Genomic DNA, 13,119 nt, shown 5'->3' with positions numbered 1-13,119 from the left:
TTGGTACATCAAGACTAGTTTTGCCTCCACTGAAATCTTTTGGCTGTGTCTGTCCCTTGGTGCTTTCTGTTCATCTGAGCTGCTGGTAGGACTCAGAACTGCTTAGCTGCAAAGTCCCTTTTGGGGATGTGTTTCTCCCATGAGTGCATGGAAGTTGGTTCTTGCTGCCTTTACTGATCAGTTCACAGTGAAATTGTCATTGAACACAAGGAACCACTGGTGTGACCATGCTGGTTACAGGAGCCATAGTAGGAGATCTGCTGCAAGGGGTGCTGTCTTACACATCAGAGAATGCAAACAAGCTGCTATTGTAGGCTGTGGTTATAAATATCAGGTTATTATGGAGGCAGTTTTAATGAACGAAATGACTTGCCACTATTCACGCTGATTGTTGCGTGGGTTTTTGTTTGTTACTCCATTAAGAGGTAAAAAAAGCAAATGTAGCTTCTTTGTGTCCTTTAGAGTGGCTTTCTCTGTCAGTATTGCAGCGTTGGGGCTCTAGAGGTGATGGGGCAGAGATTATTCTTACAAACAACGCTTTTCTCTAGTTTGAAATGAAAAATCAGAACTGACAAAGAGTCTCTGGCTTTTTTTCAGAGTACCATAAAATCTAAACTTCCAGCCTTGTCTTCAAGGTATTTGAAGGTATTTATTGGCTTATATTTTATGAGGATGATGGTATGTTTTATTGCTCTCTGTGGGTGACAGTCTGTCTACTTCCAATGTGTGTGACGCTGGCAGATCACCTCTGTTTTGCTTGGCAGAAGAGTGGCCCTTCAGGACGGTTAATAAGGCTGTGCCAAGCGCTGCCCTGTGCTTTCTTGAAGGTGGGGTGGCAGCTGTGCTCAATGCTGGTGTTTGCTTCTTACAGGTGTGATCTGTGCCTCTCCTCCCCAGCTGGGTGCCATGGCTGACACGATTTTTGGCAGCGGTACAGGCCAGTGGGTGTGCCCCAACGACCGGCAGCTGGCACTGCGTGCCAAGTGAGTCCTTGCCACCTCCCTCCTCTCCTTCCAGCCTCAGCTCTGGCCTGAATGGTTTCCCAGTATCTGTGTGGAGCACTGGCCCACTGGCCTCATCCACAGCCTGGTTGGGAGGCAGGAGCTTGCCTGTCATGCAGAGCCCTCTGTACCCTAGAAGTGGGCTGCTTGGGTGGGACAAGAGCCTGCTAAGCTGGGGCTTGGTGCTTGGCTGCTGCTCGGAGCTGCCAGCCTGCAGTGGAGTTTGCAGTGTGGCTGGTGTGTGGTGGGAGTCCATCCCACCAGCCCTCCCCTGGGTGAAAGGAAGGGCTTGGAGGCTGGTTCATATCTCTGCAGCACCCTAAATATAATTGATAGCATCCCCCAGCTGCCAGCACTCTTCTGTTTTAGGAACTTGTCATTTGATCTCATTTTCCCCTGAAGTTAAATTACTGCATAACCTAAAGACAAAAGGGATGGAGATGAGTCAAGCACTAGAATTGCATTTGTTTCTTGTATGCTTTCCTTCTCTGGCAGCCAGTACCATGCCACTGCCACCTCTGCTCTTGTTTGAACCTCTGGGGTCAGCCTGCTGCAGAGTGTTAGAAAATAGGAGGTCACCCTATGTCTGAGGGGACTGCCTGAGTGTGAACAGTGCACGCCACTGCCACTTCTCCAGCCTTCACCCGAAAGCCTCATTAAGACAGCTATGTCTAATAGTGCCCTGCATTCTGCTAGCAGCCGTGACTTTATCCAGTGACCTCTAAACCCCTACTGAATGGTAATTAATTGAGCTGTGAAAGCTCCCGCCTGTACTCAAGTGAGCTAAGGAGAAATGTCAGCTGCTGTATGTGAGGCATGGAGGGAAGTGGCTTGCTAAAGTCCTTGTGCGGGCCTGGGTTAGACCGAGGGAGGAAGTTGCCAAATTTATATTTCCAAGCGTGCCTGGAGATTTGTGTGTTTGAACTGAGGACCTTAGAAATGTGTGATCTAGAGGGAGGAGGGTACAGGTAATCCCTGTGTTCTGGAGTCTGCTGTTTGCATTTGTGGTGTTTAGCGTCAGTACTCACCTCTGCAAGGGGACCCTCAGGATAGCCAGCCTTAGGTCACTAGTTTTCTTTATGGGCAGAGTCAAACAGGAGTGAGGACATGGAGTGGTAAAATACAAACTGGAGCAGAAAGGGAAATGAGAGGGCAGGGAGAGACAGCGCAGCACTCAGTGCTGCTGGAGGAGTGATGTGGTGATCTGGTCAGTGAGAAGATACTCCTGCTTTGGGCATTAGCCAGGGAACAGACTTCTCTGATGGAAGGCTGACGCAGGCTCTGTGTGCCTTGCAGGTTTGGCCTGTGGGGCAGGTCAGGGGTTTTGTGTTTTCCTTTCACAGCTTAATTCTTCCCTCCACCCCCTCCCACAGGCTCCAGACGGGTTGGTCGGTGCACACGTTCCAGACTGAGAAGCAGAGGAAGATGCAGGCTCTGAGCCCACAGGAACTTGAGGTCATTCTGGAAGTCATCCGCAAGGCGGAGAAATTGGACATCATCGAGCAGCAGCGCATCGGGTACAGTCACGTTCATTTGTCCCCTTCCCTCAGAAGGAAAAGTCAGCGCAGGCAGAGGAGTGGCTTTCCCAGCTGCCTGAGCTCAGCCTCCATCAGTCAGAGCATCCCTTAGGTCAGTTATTTTCCCCTCCCATGTTGCTTGTTTGGAGGTGATGAACATTGGGAAGGATGTGATGTTTTCCTTCTCTCCATGTCTCAAGCCTTTCTCCTGCCTTCTTTGAGCCTTGGGGATTGCTGTGGTTGCAGCCACTGACACAGTCCCTGGTAAACGCAGCCTGTGCTAAGGCAACTGCCCCAGTGGCTCTGGAAGAGGCTGGGGAAGATGCTGAGCTGTGTAGCTGCACCCACTGCTCATGGACAGCAGCGCTCAGAAACCGCTGCTGGCAGCACAGTTAGGTTTTCCCTTGTCTGCGGCAGCCCCCTGGGATTTTGCCTGGAGCAGTGAATGAGTTTATGTTCTAGTTGGCTGAACTCTCTGGAAGGGGTTTGCTAGCTTGAATTATTTAATTTACGGGCATCCTTTTGCTGCTGCAGATTTCCATTTGCTTTCAGTCCTGATGGAGATCTGGCCTCAGCTGTGTCTGTGGTTGTGGTACACTGACTGCCTTTAAAGCTGGGGAGTTCGGCAGTCCTGCAGCATTTCCCAGCAGTGTTACATGTTTGAGAGACAGGAAATCCCAGTGACTCCCAGCCTGTGTCCAGCAGGCCCAGCTTCCTGCCCCTGCGCTTCGCTCTGTCCCTGTGCAGCGCACATTAGTGAGTGCTAACGAGAACTGACAGTGATGTTTGTGTGATATATGGGAGACCCCAGCAGTGCCAGAAGCAGCCAGCGATCCTGAGGGGCTGATCGTTCCTGTGCAGTTGTTGGTGTCGCTGCAGAAAGCGATAGCCTTGCTGTTCCCATGCTGAAACATTCTCTGAAATGCCTTTGTTAACTCCTGGGAGTTCTCTTGTGCTGAAGTTAAGGATCATAAATCCACTAATGATGGCTCAGCCTGGCTGTGCTGTCTGACCTCATCACCATAGGCAGTACCTCTTTTAAACAGACCTTGCCTTCCTCTCAGTATGGGACTTGGTTGATGGGACATTAGCACTAATGAGAATGGGGTTGCATGGATAGCATGATTGTGTTTCCTCCCTGAGCCACATGCACGTGTATGGCTGCGGCTAGTCACTGCCTCTGATAAATGACCTGGCTGTTATTGTCCCCATCTACAAATGGATGCCTGAGAATTGCCAAGCAGTGATCTCATGACAGCAGCCTTGCTCTGCATGCTCTCGACATCCTGCACCCTAATTGCTTATCCCGCCTTCCTTCCCTTTCGTAGTCCTGCTGCTATAGACATTGTGCATACATATGTGCTTCCTGTCTTCCAAGCAGACTGTCAAATGAAGCAGGGAGCAGTTACTGCCATTCCTGTACTGCAGCCGGGCACGTTTTGGTCTGATGGCTTCAGTCTGGCCTTCCTGCTTCTAATGGGATGTGGGCAAGCCATGTGCCTGCAGTGCTGCTTTCAGGGAGTGTATGTGAAAATGGAGCAGGGTTTGGCAGGTATAAGCCCTTTCCTGGTGCTGTCTGACTTGCCCTGATCTGAGCACTAAATGCTTTTCTTGCTCTACAAGCAGGAAATCGTTGTGCTGAGACTGTGTGGCCTAGGTGACACTGAGCTCCTGAAGGGCGTGAGACCAAGCCCCTCTGCCCTGCACCCACTAGCTGAGTCAGGCCTGTCAGTGGTATTTGCAGTTTTGCTTATTCTGGGCTTGGTTAGCATGGGTAGATGGACTTTCAGGAGTTTGTATCCCTGGAAGACTGAGAGCCAGCTGATCAGAAACACTGAATGCAGAGACTGGTGAAAGTACATATGGTTCCAGCAAGGGGCCCAAAATGGCACAGAAGAAGCAAAGGTAGGCTGAGTCTGGAGCACACATCTGCAGGTTTTCGGCATGCCTCAGTACCATGTGCTTCAATTTCCAAGGTGAGTGCTGTGACTCTGCTCTGCCTCTTCCCCAACAGGCGCCTGGTGGAGCGGCTGGAGAACATGAGAAAGAACGCGATGGGGAATGGCCTCTCCCAGTGTCTGCTCTGTGGTGAACTGCTTGGGCTTCTGGGCAGCACGTCAGTCTTTTGTCAGGATTGCAAAAAGGTGGGTTTGGTCATACAGATTCTGCCTGTTCCTGGTAGCAAATCTGTCCAGAAAAGGCTCCCAGGGCTCTTGAAAGCTAGATAGCTCTGTAGAGTTATCTTAGCTCCACTTGTCTAGGTCAGTGCTGTCAGACCATCCCGTTTTCTCTTGCACCCTGGTTATCTTATTTCTCAGGATCCTGAAGAGCCTAAACTGCACTTAGTGCTGAGATGGGGTGCATCAGCCCCCTCTGCAACTCATAAAAGGGTCTGTGTGCTTTACTGTTATTTACTGCAAAGTCTGCCCTTAGACCTTCCAGTAATGTGTCTCTTCAGAGGACTCGAGTCCATCTTCAAGTTCCAAACCAGTGTAAGGTTTCCAACCCTGATATATAAATTAGCCTGTGCATCAATGGCTGCCCATGTTTGTATATGTTGTTGGCAGGACTGCACGGGTGCTGTTTGAAAGGGAGCATCAGTTTTCAGGGAGACTGCTGTTCTGCCAGTGCCCTGGGGGACGATTGTTTCTTGTCTAGACTCTGCAGCCAAGGGGTTAATCTGTAGTGCTGTGGAGATGATGATCTCCAAGGCAACCACCTTATCCTCCCTCTGCTGGGAGGCTGTTTTTCTTGCACTTGAAGCCCATCTTTCCCTGGGGAGATACCTCTGTAAGTGGCTTTGTCTCAGCGTGTTGCCTGGGGAGAGGTGAGGGTACCTGCTGGATGCAGGAGTGATTCTGACTTGCTGGTGGTAAGGCGGAAGGGAGCAGCCTGTGCTGACTCTGTCCTTGGTGGGTACTGGAGCCAAGGAGACGTTTGCCCATGTCACACACCCCGTCCTGTGGAGCCCACAGGACAGCACTTAGTAAAACCTGCTCCTTTACTGGTGCATGTTGGCACCTCTGTGGTTAAGCAGCCATGCGGGCCACGATGGAGAACATTTCATGCTGACACTGCTGGAGTTTGTGAGATGCACTTGTTGTGCAGGTCCGGCTGCCGGGCTGGGCCTGCACTGGTCCACGTTTGGCTGCAGCACTGCTGGGCTTAGAGCTCTTGTAAGAGAGGGAAGGGAGGTGGGTGCCCCTTGCAGTCACACCCCAGGTCCCAGCATCCCTCCATACGTGCTCGCTGGGCAGGGAGCTGCTGTGAGCTGAACTGCCTTTGCTGTTGAGTGAGTTTCTCCACTGGATCCAATTTGCAGAAGTAGCTTGGCTGAGGCAGGGGTTATGCAGAGGATTGCTTGTAAGGCAGTGACTGGGAAAGTAAACGCAAATCTTTGAACCCCTGGGTCCTAAGCCAGGGATAAAGTAGCTTTTTAGGAAGGGGTGGGGAAGGAAGCAGCAGTAAGGTACTGGGAAGTGAAAGGTCTGGTTTAAATGGGAGCTACAGAGCAGCTCTCTTGGAGAGGAGCATGGGCTCTGCACGCACGTGTCTATGGAGAATAACGGGCTGGATGGCAGACAGGAGACAGCTAGCTGTTTCCTGAATTTCAAGCATGCAGAATAACAGGATGTGCTGTATTCTTGCCGCCTTCCCTTGGCGATTCTGCTCTCACCTTGTCCGAAGCCAGCTAGGTCACATGGCCACAGCACTTTCTAATCTCCTTCCTGTGAGCCTTGTACACTAATGAGGAGGCAAAAGCTGGTGCAGGCACTTCCCTGCCCTGTCCATTTGCAGTTGCAGGTAGTAACCCCTCCAGCTAGTGAGGTTGCGTGAGCCCGAGGCTCTGGGAGGGCTCTGACCAGAAAACCCCAAAGAAGGGATGGGTTTTTCTGTGGTTATTGCCTTTTTGTCTGGAGTCTGTTGGGCAGTTCAGGAGGATTCATATCCAGGTTGATTTAAGGTGAGACCTTACTTTTCCAGTTGTCCATTTTGCAGCTGCTTTCAGCTTGGCTACCCTTTTCAGTTGTGTGCAAGCTCAGGGCAATGCTGACTGGGTGCTCTGGGTTTCTCCCCTTGCTGCTTTTTAATGTTGTGGAGTGAACTCAGGGAACAGTCAACTCTTTGGTAGAGCACACAGAGTGGACTGTTACTTTAAGCTTGTTCCCTTTCGTCCGGGGATATCCATCACTCGTGCAGTGTTGTATGCAATAAGCAATGACTTGTCAGGGAATTACGGATTTTTAAAGTTCATATTTTTCTTGCTAGTGTTGCTCTGTTGCCGTCTCATTGCAGCCTGTTTAATTCAATAACAGGAATTGTTATAATGATGCATCTGAAACATAGCAAAGAACTTACCTTCAGCCAGTCCCTTCTGCTGAATAGAGGTTCTATATTTCTTGTAGACTGGTGGATTTTCTAAGTGCCACTTTCTGTTTTATGAAGACTATTTTTAATATTAGTTTTTATTATCTTAGAAATAAATGCATTATGGCAAGACAAAGATGTATGCAAATCCAGATGTGTTAACAATAGCAGTAGTTAGGCAAAGCATAATATGTCATTTACCATGCAGAGGGTATCAGTATCGTGTATAAAAGGTGAAGTATAAGTAGGAGAAGAAAGTGCTTTATCTTGTATTTAATGAGGAATGGGGCTGCGTTTAATGTCCTTGATTTTTATGTCTTCTGAGGGATTGAGAGTGATGCTCAATTTTCCAACTAGTCTGCAGAGAAGGGGAGGAGGAAAGCCCTGTTTTATATTGGAACTTTCAAAATTTATGGCTAGGGATAAAATCCCTTGGAAACTTCCACTAGAGGGAGTGTTTGAATGTGCTATATGTGTGGGGACTGGGATCTCTGAGGGTATTTAAGACTGAGTTGCTCCCTCAGATTTTGATTTGAGGGAAGGATAATTTGGAGTACTTCAGGTGGCATCTGCTGATTGCATCTGCAATCCCTCTTGGCTTGGGTAGCACCATGTTGAGTATTGATGCACCAGACTCAATAGGTTGTTCCTTATTTCTCTGGGAGGATGAGGGCGAGGTCAGGAACAGAGAGATGGAGAGGAGACCCAACCTCTGTGGGGCTGCAGGTGCTGCCTCCCACTTTCTGTGCAGCATGATTCAGGGACAGACCTGCCTCTGGACTGTGCTGACCAAAATAGTTGGGTGCGTTTGTTCTTGCAATGAAGCCATTGCCTCAGGTACCATCGTTCTGCCGCTCTCCTCCTCCAGGCGTGGGCACTGAGGGCTGAGTGAGCCACTGAGACTTTCGTCCTTGGACACAGTCCTCCTGGCTCAGAGGAGGAGCAGCCTACTTAGGGGGGTATGTAAAACCTTAGCTGGGGAGATTAAATTCACATGTCTCTCTAAGCAAGGTTGTGGTCTCCAGGGCCCTCTTGTGAGTGGCATTTGCTCTGTGAGGATCAAAGAATTCATCCAATTTCTCATTCAAGCTGTAAGCCGAGCCTGATACACATCAGCTTCATTATATAATATTAGGTGATTCAGGTTGTAAATGGCTTGTAATGCCAGCAGAGACATGAAAGTTCCCTTGTGCAGCAATAGAGGCTGTGAGGCACTATCAAGCATTCTGCTCAGGAAATGTGCGTGTAGGCACGGTCGTGCCTGCTTCCTAAGCAGCCACAAATCAATAGCTGCTGAGTGCGTGCTGAAATGGAGGGGAAGCCGAGGGGTTTAAGACTACGTATGTGAGGGAAGAGAGGAGAGGATTTCCAGTCTTGCACAAACTCGTGCTTGTTTTGTACTTCGTTACAGCTGTTTTCTATGCCACAGTGATTGAGTTCTAGGATTTAAAGGAATAAAAAATACCACCCTAGAAATATGCCTGTTAGTTATGGGGTTTGATTTGCCCTGTCTGGTTCTCTTCTCACCCTGCAGTCAAGGACTGTGCTGTAGATCTGCCTTTGTCTCGTGTCCATATAGACCTGAAGCAGCTTCCTGTGATCAGTGGTTCTCCAGGATAAATAAGAAAACTGTGCCATGTTTAGGTTTTTAAGGAAAGCAAAACAGAACTGTTGGGACAGATGCTTCTCGACCGTCTCTCTCCCAAGGGCTATATGGCTGTGGGGAGTTGCTAACGCCACCTTTTTTTTTCTTTTTTTCTCTCTCCTTGTTTCAGAAAGTTTGCACCAAGTGTGGAATAGAAACCTTTGGAACCCAGAAACGTCCTCTTTGGTTGTGCAAGATCTGCAGTGAACAGAGAGAGGTAAAATGCAACTGTGGAGAGATGGGGCTCAGCAGCCTGCACCTACCTGCCCCAAGTCTGTGCTGAGTGTGCGTGGACTCTTCCCTGTGCCTGGGCACTGGGAGGGGAGCTTGGGATGGGGTTTGGGAGGCTTGGCTGGAGGCCAGGCAGGCTCGAATACACACAGTGGTGACAACTTTGGTTTATGAGGGGGTGGAGGGAAAAAAACCACACCAGCCCCTGCAGTCTGTATGGCTTTGTGGAATTTTTCTAGCTATGGTCATAAAGAGACTGTTACCTTTTGCTGCTGCACTCCCTCCTAGTTCTGTGGCAAATAAACTTGGCTAACACTGTTTCTTTAATACAGCTGGAGAGATCTATAGCTTAGCTGCAATATTTGTCCCTCTAAAAATAACTACGATTGCAGCTTTTAAGTCTGTTTTCCTCCCTGCCTGCAAAATCCCATAAATTGCCAGTATGTGAGACTTCTAATGTAGGTCTCTAAATTTTTATATCCTTCATCCTTGACTTTACACTGCAAAAGTAATGGCCTGCCTCAGTTCTTGTGTGCCAGCCAGCATCCACCAACATCAGGGCTTGCTGCTTTACAGTGAAGTGAAACTGGTGAATTTGTTCTGTGATTACAGAAGGATTTCCCCTTGTTCCCATCAATTCATTTTGGGCTTTTGCTGTGGTCCTTGAACATCAGTCCAGTGCAGCTATTTCTGACCACTGCAACCAACTGTGAAACCTGGGTGCTGGGCTAAATTAATTTTTGAAGTGCAGTGAGAGCATTTGTGCAGGTGTTCAAGGTGCTGAAAGTTTTTTATACTAGTTGTGGAAACTTAAAGTTGTTTAGGTTTTACATAGGAGGGGATTGTCTGCGTGGGAGCACTTGCAAAGTTCATGTTCAGGTAAGATGAGGGGTATGTGGATGCTGCTGGCCTTTAATTTTTGAGCAGCAGTGTGGGTGTGGATGGGGCAGGCAGAGAGCATTCCAGCTCCCTGGATATTGCTAATAATTTGATACACTGAATCATCCAGATGTTTTGAATTCAAGATGGAGGTCCCAAAATGGAGAGTGAGGCAGGTCAAGATATTTTCTGTGTTCTGCAGGGAGATGGGTATGGGACTAAAATTGACTTTATTTCTGTTTTTTCTGTTCTTCCTGTATTTTTTTAAATCATCCTCCACTGTATAATTGGTTTATTTCTTCCTATTTCTTATAAAAATAATGAGGAGCTGTGGTCACTGGACAGAGAATAATATTAACCTGTCCAGTAAGTGTTATGTGCCACCAGTGTGTGACGGTACGGTAACCTTCAGAGCTCGCTGTCTCCGTGAAACCTGAGATATGGCCAAAGTGCTTCCCTAATGAAAATGGATGGAACTTTCCCTCTTAGACTAACTAAAAAATAGCCTCATCTTACCTCCCAACCCTAAGCTTTGTCTTTATTTTTTTGATTCTTTTTAAGGTTGGTTCAGGTTTGTTTCCTTTCTTGTTTGTGGTGGTGCTGGTGCCCTGACCAGGAGAAGGTTGGAAGGGTCACAGTTTGGACATGCAGTCAGGCATCAAGTCATACATCCCCTCTGTCTTCCCACATGCTCTGCTTTTATTTTGGGGGAGGGCAGGGAAGCATTGAGAATTAGCAGAAGCCTTGAGGCATGTCAGACAGGGCAAGGAAGTTGAGGCAATATCAGAATAAATGCCTGAAAAGTGGCTTTGATCAGGTCTTCCCTAAGAGTCTGTGTAAGGAAGAGATGAGATTCTTAGGTCTCAGGCTGATGGCTGGTACTAGTGCAGTCCCTGAAGCTGGTTCAGGTGTCATGATATTACAGGGCATGCACTAAATTACCAGGTTTCTTTTAAGGGCTTGTGTTCACAACCAGTTCCTTGTTGCCATTTGTTTCTGTGATCTGGATCTGTCTTGTGTTGCCATCTGCTCTGGACCAAACCCATTTGGCCATGCTCTTTGCTGAAGGTTATATTTGCTATCAATGAGTGCAGATGGATGTCTGCTCTTTGGGATCAGATATTCTTGCTTCTGTCTAACCTCCGAATCCCCTGCATGGTGAGTAGGTATCGGCCTTATTTTATTTCCTGGGATCCAGGCAGGGAGCTTCAGGAACCCACCAAAGCATTTTGGGTTATGTGATGCAGTAGCAAGCCAATACCACTCGTCTCTCCCCTTCTCAATGCACAGCGTGACTGAGCAAGGTTCTTTCTTAGCCCACGCCAATGAAGCACATGCTTAAAGTAGGCTTGTCGTAGGCCACAGAGCCCTCGCAACACCTCCCAACTTGTCGGGCTGTGCTCAGGCCCCTGAACTTGGCCAGCTCTAGTGGGCAAGTGTTTGATGCTGGTCCGGAGTGCTCCCCTCCAGCAGGTGTGATGAGATGTGCTGTTTTCAGGCTAGGTGATGCCCTCCACATCAGCACTCTGATCGCTGTCTGTAATTTTCTGAACCACCAGTCAAGCTATTTGGGCATGATATTTATGAAGCTCTCAACTCTGTTAGTGAGAGACTGTCAGACACTGAAGTGAGAAAGGGAGGTCATTTGGAAACTTGGATGGACTAAAAGATGTTGGCTAGAGTTAATAAGTGTCATCTGGCTGGGACAAGTGCCTAGGACTATAATTGTCCCCTTTAGCCTCTGTCACGCACTGAGTGAGCGCGTGAGTCTTGTGGCCCACCAGGATGTCAAGCCAGGATGGTAGGGTTGGACGTTCACATATACCAGTTAATAGCCAAAGTGTGCAGCATTGTTGATACAAGCTAAAGCTCTCATCCCTCCGTCTTCCTTGTTATTATTTATCCTAAAGATTAGTGACATATGGTAGTCATCTTCCCCCTTTTGCTGTGTGGACAAAATCTGTGCTGGCTTCAGTTACAACTAAATCATCAGTATGCCTGGCTCAAGATGAAGACCAAAGTAACAAGCTATTGTTTACATCAATTTTTCAGTTGGAGTCGAATGCTTGATGCCCATAGATCCCTTTGGGAATCTCAGCCTCAGCCACTCGGAAGTGTTCTTTGCTGCTTTCTGTTTCCTTCAAAAAACCTCCACTGGGAAGGCTGTGCTGCATAGCAATGAGGAACAAGTTGCTGTGACACTGTCTTATTTTGGGAGAGTGGAGGTGATTAATGGATTCTGCCTGCTGCTTGCATCCCAATCATCCAGAAGCAAAATGGCATGTTCAGCAGCACTTGAGCTGCTGAGCGTGATGTGTACATGCAGGGTGAGGGTCTCCGAGCTGCCAGAGAGGTGTTGGGAGGAAAGTACTGTGTTCTCACAAGGCCGGGACCTGACAGAGCCTGGATGTTCCTCCTAGCAAAGAGAACATCCCCAAGGACCAGCAGACACTCCTGCATCATAAGTGCATCTCTTCTTCCTGAAATAAGATAAACCTCCTCTGCTTTAGGCCAGAACTGGCCTGTTGGAGGTACCACTTGTCCCAGCTGTTTGCAGAAGCATCTGTTGAAAACCCCCTTTTGTTCTTCCAGGATTCTGTGGATGTTTTCCTTTGCAATGTCTTCTAAGGGTGATGGAATTAAAGCAGGTGTGGATTGTGCTTTATTGTTCTGCAAGCAAGGGTAGAAGCAAATTCAGTCAAGCCCACTTCCACTTTTGAGGGCAAGAATCTCCCTTCTTCCCTCCTCTGTGTGCTGCATTGCCTTTCTTGGCTTTGCATCTTGCGTTGCCTTTCTGGAGACCGAGCGTGGAGGGCTGATCCTCCTTGGAGCAGTCCTGTTTCTGCACGTGTATGAAGTCCCGTGGCATGATCAGGTGTGCTGATCCCTGACTGCAGCAAACGTTGGCCTGTTTGCTAACTTGGCAGTGAAGCAGTGATGCGTCCATGGGAATGAGAGTGCAGGGCAGAAAGGGAGCAAGTCCTCTAGCAAAATGGGCTTATTGCAGCAGCTGTCAGAGGAGCAAAACTGCCTGGGAGGGGCTGCAATACAGCTGGAATGATTCCCTGCTGCCAGGCCTCTGGCAGAGCACGTGAACTTGATAACAGCTTGGGTAGCAATGCCTATGTTGAATTAGTCGCATGTGGCTGGAGTCTGCCTGTCACCTCCTGGCCTGAAAGGAAAATGGGACCTGCTGTGTTTTGTCAAATCCCTGCCCGGCCATTTAACTCTCTGCACAGCCTTGTTTTGACTGATACCACCAGGTTCTGCAAAGCACCTTCCTGAATTACCACTTTTTTTTTTTTTAATATCCATAATTAGCGATGTTATCATCGTAATTAAAATCCTCTTGGAAGCGTTTGTGCACATTTACATTTGAATTGACACATCCAAAATTGTAGCGATAATGAAAACAGCTTAAGCAGGGTGGGGGGAGATAGCTTTTTTTTTTTTTTTTTTTTTTTTTTAAAACCCTTTC

General features: G+C 48.3%; 1 protein-coding gene across 1 annotated transcript in view; it reads left to right on the top strand.

Moving 5' to 3' along the window:
- The first annotated feature begins 906 nt into the window (after positions 1 to 906).
- Positions 907 to 13,119, top strand: part of RPH3AL (rabphilin 3A-like (without C2 domains)) — a 31,218-nt gene continuing 19,005 nt past the window's right edge. Inside the window, exons 1-4 of the mRNA XM_009584655.1 lie at positions 907 to 983; positions 2,375 to 2,518; positions 4,533 to 4,662; positions 8,662 to 8,748. Of these exons, the coding sequence (XP_009582950.1) occupies positions 907 to 983; positions 2,375 to 2,518; positions 4,533 to 4,662; positions 8,662 to 8,748 (438 nt within the window). The remainder of the gene's footprint in view (positions 984 to 2,374; positions 2,519 to 4,532; positions 4,663 to 8,661; positions 8,749 to 13,119) is intronic.

This window comes from Fulmarus glacialis, unplaced genomic scaffold (genome assembly GCF_000690835.1).
Source record: "Fulmarus glacialis isolate BGI_N327 unplaced genomic scaffold, ASM69083v1 scaffold19909, whole genome shotgun sequence".
NCBI lineage: Eukaryota > Metazoa > Chordata > Aves > Procellariiformes > Procellariidae > Fulmarus > Fulmarus glacialis.
The sequence above is the reverse complement of the archived record's forward strand: the minus strand, read 5'-3'. Positions and strand labels throughout refer to the sequence as shown.